Source organism: Lepeophtheirus salmonis, chromosome 3 (genome assembly GCF_016086655.4).
Source record: "Lepeophtheirus salmonis chromosome 3, UVic_Lsal_1.4, whole genome shotgun sequence".
Taxonomy (NCBI): Eukaryota; Metazoa; Arthropoda; class Copepoda; order Siphonostomatoida; family Caligidae; genus Lepeophtheirus; species Lepeophtheirus salmonis.
In genome coordinates, this window is record NC_052133.2 from 14,773,588 (window position 1) to 14,781,098 (window position 7,511).

At 32.8% G+C, this 7,511-nt stretch overlaps 1 protein-coding gene across 1 annotated transcript; it reads right to left on the reverse strand.

Annotated features, from left to right (window-relative positions):
* Positions 1–4,882: 4,882 nt before the first annotated feature.
* Positions 4,883–5,961, reverse strand: p23 (cytosolic prostaglandin E synthase). Its single transcript, XM_040707948.2, has one exon. It carries the CDS (start codon positions 5,684–5,686, stop codon positions 5,147–5,149), a length of 540 nt encoding a protein of 179 aa, XP_040563882.1. The 5' UTR covers positions 5,687–5,961; the 3' UTR covers positions 4,883–5,146.
* Between the last annotated feature and the right edge of the window lie 1,550 nt (positions 5,962–7,511).

Here is a 7,511-nt window from a genome sequence, read left to right on the forward strand (position 1 = left end):
CGGTCAGATCAAGAAACAAGTACAAAAGTATTATGTGAACATCTTTTATTTAGGGTTTAGTTTCTGGCAAAAACTCATAAAAAGCAATTATAATAAACTTTAATGTTTATAACGTAAAAAAATAAAATGAACTTTAAATTAATTCATATATATTATTTTAATATTATGTTAATGAGTTTTTAATTATAAAAATATAGAAGAGGCAGGGTAAACTACTTACAAAGTAAGAAAAAAAAACTTTTTTAATTGCTCATATATTTGTAGATGTTTTAACTAAAATTATATTTTATAAAATATATAATTATAATTCAAAGAAACAAAAATGTTTGAAAATTATCCCAGGTGATCATAATGGATATGCCAAATTGCATTTATAAATCATAACTTTATGAAACTTTTTAAACTAAATATTTTGTTTCCAATCTATGATCGGCACTTTTGAATTATCAACTGCAATAGCGGAATCTAATATATTTTCAAATACTCGCAACCTTTATCACGTTTATAAAATAATTATTTAATGAATTTTGAAAGAGCAATCAATATTTGATATTAGTACCAAGGATGAGAATAGAGAATATTGGAAAAAAGCAGGCATTGGAGCATTTGGAAAAATATACGGTAAAATGAAGAGTAGCTATATATTAAGCTATATGTTATATTGCCTTCCTAGGATAAAATATTACATATATGAAGGAATTTTTCCAGTTTTGAGTGTTGTAATCGGTTTGATTATGAGACTGGAAACATAAGGGCTCCAAGGGATTATAAAGAGAAAATTGGGTATTGATTAGTCAGACTTGGAAATTGAACCAAAAAAATGAAAGACGTTTACACTTTCCGTAAATTTTATAAAGAATACACGATGAATAAGAAGGAAAAATATGTACCACGTTACTTTTCTTAAAGGCTATAAGTTGGGTTGCCAACCGTCCATTGAAAAGTTGAATTGTCCCGTATTTAGAAAATAAAATCCTCCGTTGAGCTGAAACAGGACGCAATTTGTACTGTAGTACAGCTAGTTTTATAAAATGGTCAGTAAAATGCCTCTGGAAAATGAATTTGAGGCACAAACATGTTAACAATTTTTCCACAGATGTTCTATAGATACATTATTTCAGGATGGATCTTCTACTTTCCATCTATCGTTTTATATTAATGTATAAAAGTTTTATGTAAGCAAGACAAGTTTCTGTTTGAGAAAGATTCTTATTTTATTCAGTTGATTTGGTTTATTATTAAAGTGAATTGCTGGATAATAGTTGGTTTTCCATGTGTTCATATCACTCAAAAATATGCATCTAATTCAATTCATGGTAAAATAAGTAAAAAATCGGAAAAAATTTGTTGCCAACAGACCGATGAAAAACAGAATTATCCCTTATTGATTTTTCAGAAAATTGGCAGCCCAAGCTATAAGAAGCACCGACCCCAGAATGTATTTGAAAGGGGGGCAACTATATAGGGATGACTTCATAGAGGAGTCTGTAGTATGGAGGGTGGAGGGTCTTTCTTGACCATTTCAGGATAATTTTTTTCTTTTAGAAATTCCAAATTTGAGACAAAAATGTTCTTGAAAAATATATCAGTAATTTGAACGATTTTTTTTTTTAATATTAAATTTTCGAGTATTTTGACAAACTCTTAAAACAAGTTTGCTATTTTGTAAAAATTCTAAATTTGAAAACTGGATATGGATACTTAATACAGTGACACGCTTAAATATGTGGCTGTTAGACTAGATTTGACATTTATATAAATATTTTTTTTTAGGAAATACCTATATAAATGGATCTTTTGTGAAACATTTATTGACAAGCTCTAAATTTACCCTTATTCTCAATAAACCCTTATTGCCATGTATTGTGGAACAATTATTTTGACAGTTTCCAAAGAATGTTTTTTTTTCTAGAGTTCAAAAATTAATGAACGGGAAAAGGGTTAACGGGTACAAGGCTATGACTATTTCAGGATTTTTTGATTTTCTTACTGATGTTACATTTATATATATATTTTTTTTTTTTTCAGGATAGAAATTTTTAAATTTATTTTTTAACAGAAAAAAATCAATTTATAATTTATTTTCTGGATGTCAAATCCTACGATAAATTTCTTAAAAACCGCCGCCCCACCCCCTAACTTTATTAATCAGACTTTAGAGGTAAAATTAAAAATAAATTTTGGGTTGTGCAATGTACTTGGGGGTACCCCTGAATCCTTAAAAACTACCGCCAATACATCCAAGAGCCCCTCTAATAACAAAAAATAGTTCCAAGCTCTCGGGTTTGACGGGGTGGGGTGTTCCCCTGGATCATTAAAAAATCTGCCAATACATCCAAGGAACCCCTCTTATACCAAAAAATAGATCCAAACCCTCGGGTTGCTCGAGGTACTTGGTGGTCACCCTGGATCCTTAAAAACCCCCGCCAGTTCATCCAAGGAACCCCTCTAATAACAAAATATAGTTATAAGCCCTGGGGGTATTGGGGGGTACCCCTGGATCATTAAAAAATCCGCCAATACATCCAAGGAACCCCTCTTATACCAAAAAATAGATCCAAACCCTCGGGTTGCTCGAGGTACTTGGTGGTCACCCTGGATCCTTAAAAACCCCCGCCAGTTCATCCAAGGAACCCCTCTAATAACAAAATATAGTTCTAAGCCCTCGGGTTGTTGGGGGTACTGGGGTTACCCCTGGATTATTAAAAAAACCCGCCAATTCATCCAAAGAACCCCTTTTATATCAAAAAATAGTTTAAGCACTTGGGTTGCAAATTGAAAACTGCATTTATTCTGTTTTTTTACGCCATTTAACTCTTTCATCTTATGGTTGCTACGTTACAGTCAAATAATATTATTTATATTTCAATAGTCATATAAATAATTGTTTTTCTTTAATTTTGTAATGGGTACACTCAATTTTAAATTACTTTTTTGTTTTTCTTTTTGGAAAGGTCAGAGTATCTAACTGATTTCTGTTGGAAATAATTTATCTGATCCTGTGAGTAAATTGTAAATAAAATAAAATTTTAATGATTTTAATTTTGCTGAAACAAATATCTATATTTTAGAAATTCTTACATAAAATAATACAATAAATTTCTTCAAATATTTTTTAAAGACCTAAAATAAATGCAAATCATATGATAAATCTATTATCATTAAAATATTGTCATCATATTCGTCATATTTTCTAACAATATTGAGAATACGCTTATTAATTTCTTTAAATTTGTTATTTAGTTGAAAAATATCACCTCTCTCTACCTTGTTGAATAAGCTTCGATCTGGAAAATAAATTCTTTTTTTTAAATGTTGCATTTAGATGCCAAAGATTAGTATGCGAAGATGTAACACACTTATTAATTGCATTATAGAATCCCTCCACCTCATTGTTCGTCCTGGGCTCACTATTTTTTGTTCGATCAAACACATTTTATAATTTAATGGGGTATCTTGGTGCATCTCTTCGCATGTCGTTTCTTCTTCCTCTTAATTTCCCGACGTATTTCAATTTGAAATATGCAATAGATTCAATGGGGATTGTTTCATCTTTAGTTAGTTCTTCAAATATATCGATCCATTATTTGGTGGTAGAAGTACCAGCAAGGAAAATTGTCTCATTCTTAAACTGAAGTCACTCTCTATGATAACGTTGTTTAAAGCCAAGATCGACAAATTTTTGGTATAAATTTTGTGTGAAATGAATAATACAACCATTCGATTCATATTGTTAATAAGGATTGTCGTTGTAGGTTTTTTAAATTGAATGTTATATAAGGATCACGGGAGTATACCAAAAAATAATTATTATTGTAAGAAAAGTTGTATCTATATCCGAAAATGAAACAATTCACGATGTTAATAAAATGTAACCTATTATAGTTTATAAGATATAGGCAAATAATACTCACAAATACATGGTAAATCTTAATAATTGTACAAAAAATAACATTCTTACTAATAATAATCCTGCTATCAAGTGTTGCAAAATAAATATATAGATAATATTATATTAGGCAACATTTATAATATCCTATGTAGACTTATAATAGACTCGTAAAAACCTTACAACTATCAACAATTTTATCACACGAGTTCTCAGTCTTCTACACAAATAGTCGAATTACCGAATAAGCTCTTTTTGATCCACAAATGTGTGTGGATGAGATTCCGATAAGTTATAATTCTAATAATATATTCTAGGTATGTATAAATGTGAGTTTTTATTCGACAAATACATATAATATATATCCATATTTAATATCTCAGGAATTTTACTGATGGAAATAAACTAAGGGATTCCGGGAAGCAATCTCTAAATTCGTTAAAAAATGAAACAAGCTATATGCTTCATTTACAAGCCAAATCGATATACTTATATTACAAATGTTTGGCTACTCCTTTAATACAATATTAGACTTAGTTAATGTCTACTATTAATACTTCTTGCCATACAGAGAATCAGTTTATTTATAAAGATAAGGGTTACCTTATGGGAATACAGCAAGACATAAATCTAATCGATTTAAATTATTTTAATATTTATGTCTCAATTAACGAGTTTTTCGAACTCTTATTTTTAAATAATAGCCATTTTAAATAGAAGCTTCCATCAGATTCTTTTTTCTTCTATAGGATTACGTAATGCGGAGACGCACGCCAACTAATACCTGGTATACTATTTAATAAGATATTAAGTTCTAGTATTCAGCAAGAATTCCTCTTCTCTCATGGGTGGATATTGCACCATCAAGCCCATTTGAACCTCACTATACCCTGGAAGTTGTACCGCATAACTTATGTATGTCAAGAATCCTTTAGCAAAACAACAACCCAAACAAGTCAGAATATAAAATGTAAAATGCAAACATAAAGAACATTTAGTTGTTAAAATTATTTATTTAATTTTAATTTTTTTACAATTTTTTTCTCCACATTTTATAGCTTCATTCGATAGAGGGAGTGAAACTTCAAGAAATCCCTTGGAAAGCTGAGTAGTGCATTACTTGAGTAGTAGTAAATCGTAAAAATAACTTGAACGTTATATACAAAATGCTAATGTAAACCATGAAAAAAGACTGAAAACGACGGGATTCATCTTAGACAGATAGATAGATTGATAATAGTAGATTAAGGAATCGTGTTAGTTCATGAGACCGGGAATGTCCTCTTCGTCATCTTCCCCGCTATCAGATTGGTCCAAGTCATTGAGATCTGGGTGCATTTTCATAATATCCTGAACAGACCCCGAAGAGAGATTTTCCTGCATCCCCTGCATCCCCTGCATCCCCGCCAAGCCATCTAAATTGACATCTAAATCCGCCTCAGAATCCTCGTCCGACTCGCCCCTCCATTTCAAGAAGTCTAAGCTGAGCCAATGCTGCCGTTTCTTGTCTTGAATCAGCCGGGTCCAATAGCCTTTGTTCACGTCCTTCTTCTGGAGAGTGATTTCTATGACTCTATCGAGGAAGAGTTTCGTGGTCTCTTCAGGAACGACCTCGTCGAAGAGCTCCATTGTCACCTCATACTCGCTTTTCTCCTTTCCGCCCACGCCACTAAAGAACAGCTTCTTCTCCTCGACATTAACTGTGGGATCTTTGCAATCTTCCAGACACACAGTGACCAGTACTTTGGCTGCGGTTTGAGCCCAAATCACCTTGGGAGGGCACTTGGAGGATGACATTCTCGGTTTGTTGACGTTCAATGCGTGATAAGAAGTAAGTAAAGAATCGGAGACTCACTCTAGCTCATCTGTCTCTTTCTTTCTCTCCTTCTGTGTCTCTGTCTCTGTGCGCGAGTGTGCGAGTCTCTCTCTCTCCCTCTTTCTATGTCTGTTCAGTATATCACAGGTGGGGGAGCTGCAGGAGGAAGAGGAAAGAGAAGAGGAAAAGGAAAACCGGGAGAATTACAGAGAAGAAAGAGGAAAGGAAGAGAGAAGAGACCCTAGCTACTGCATGCAATACAAGAAAGGAACAGCTAATAAAAAAGGGAGGGCGAAAATGCACTAACAATTCAATGGAGAGAAAGAAATCGATGTGCCGCATATAGAATTCATAATAATTATAATGTAAATTTAAAACCGGGAACAGAAAGTGGAAAAGCTCTCAAATTATTATTATAATAAATAATAGGAATTGCTTGTATTTCAATTTGTCTTGAGAGTCAGTAGGATCTGCATCATTTGAAATAATATTGATATTTCATATAATATTGCTTTACTGAACCGCTTTTAAGGCCACATTGTTGATTTAATATTATGATATGAATGTTGCAGGAAGTAGAGTGCAAGAATGCACAAGTAGCAGCTTTCTCAACTAAAGAAATGTGTCAAGTCATGTCCATAAATAACTACGACAATACAAGCTCATTACGTCACAATTGTTGTATAATATAAAATAAGAATTTATAGGCTGGTACAAGTGCGAACCACTCTGTAGGGATCCCGTTCACGACATATTATCTAATATCTAGCAAGAGGATGTCCTGTAAAATGATAGTGGTAAAAAGGTAGAAGACAAAGTTGATGGAGTAATATCGCTGTTTTAAAATCGTGGTGAACATTAAATTGTTAACAAAGTTGTTGTGGGAAATATTATTGTGAAGCAACATCATTGCAAGACAAAATTATGCATTGTTATTTCATTGAAATTATATTATTTTCAAACTTATGAATAATAAAAAAAATCACCGCCGCCGCTTCCTGTGCATTATGGATCTAAAAATACACCCTGACCCGCAGGTTGTACAGCTAAATTGCTTGGCCTGAAGACAGTTAAAATTGCACCGCCGCTTCGTTTCTAAGCATCAAGGACCCCCTTCTAATATGCTATATTACAACCTGGTCCATCGATTTTGAAGGTTGACCTGTAGGGGCCTAACTAGATGATATAAACTATAACAGGAAACAAAAGTGAATAGATGAAGTGATTACTCTCACACACCTTCTGCAACAATTTAACTACATTGATTCCTTCAGGGCCCTTTGCTATCATTTGTGTTAGAATAGGATATGGATGTGTTGTGTCTTGATGAGGGAGAGGAGACACAAACTATTTATAGGTGGAGAGATCCAGGACGATCGAGAGAAGTGAGGAGAAGGAAAGGCGTAATTAGACAACGATTATTTAAATTATACATCTGTATTCTTTATAATACAAAAAACTACTCTAATAAATACAATAAATACATGACTATTTATACTAGGGAAAACACTGTACTTTAAACACATATATATATATATATATATACAAGAAAATAAGAGACGAGAAGAAGAAGAACAAGAAGGGGGAAGGAAATACGCATACATTATAAGGTGGAGATGGTTCCAAACACAATATTAAACATGAAGATATAAAGCCAGTTTTCTTGCTCACCAAGTGGGCTGGGGTGTAGTTTGGGAAATTAACAATGGCCCCTGGTGCTCAAGGAAGCGGTTGTCAAGGAATTTATCCTGAAATGTGGTCTAGCAGTTCCCTTTCACTACCCGTGGGACGGGATGTATTATAAAA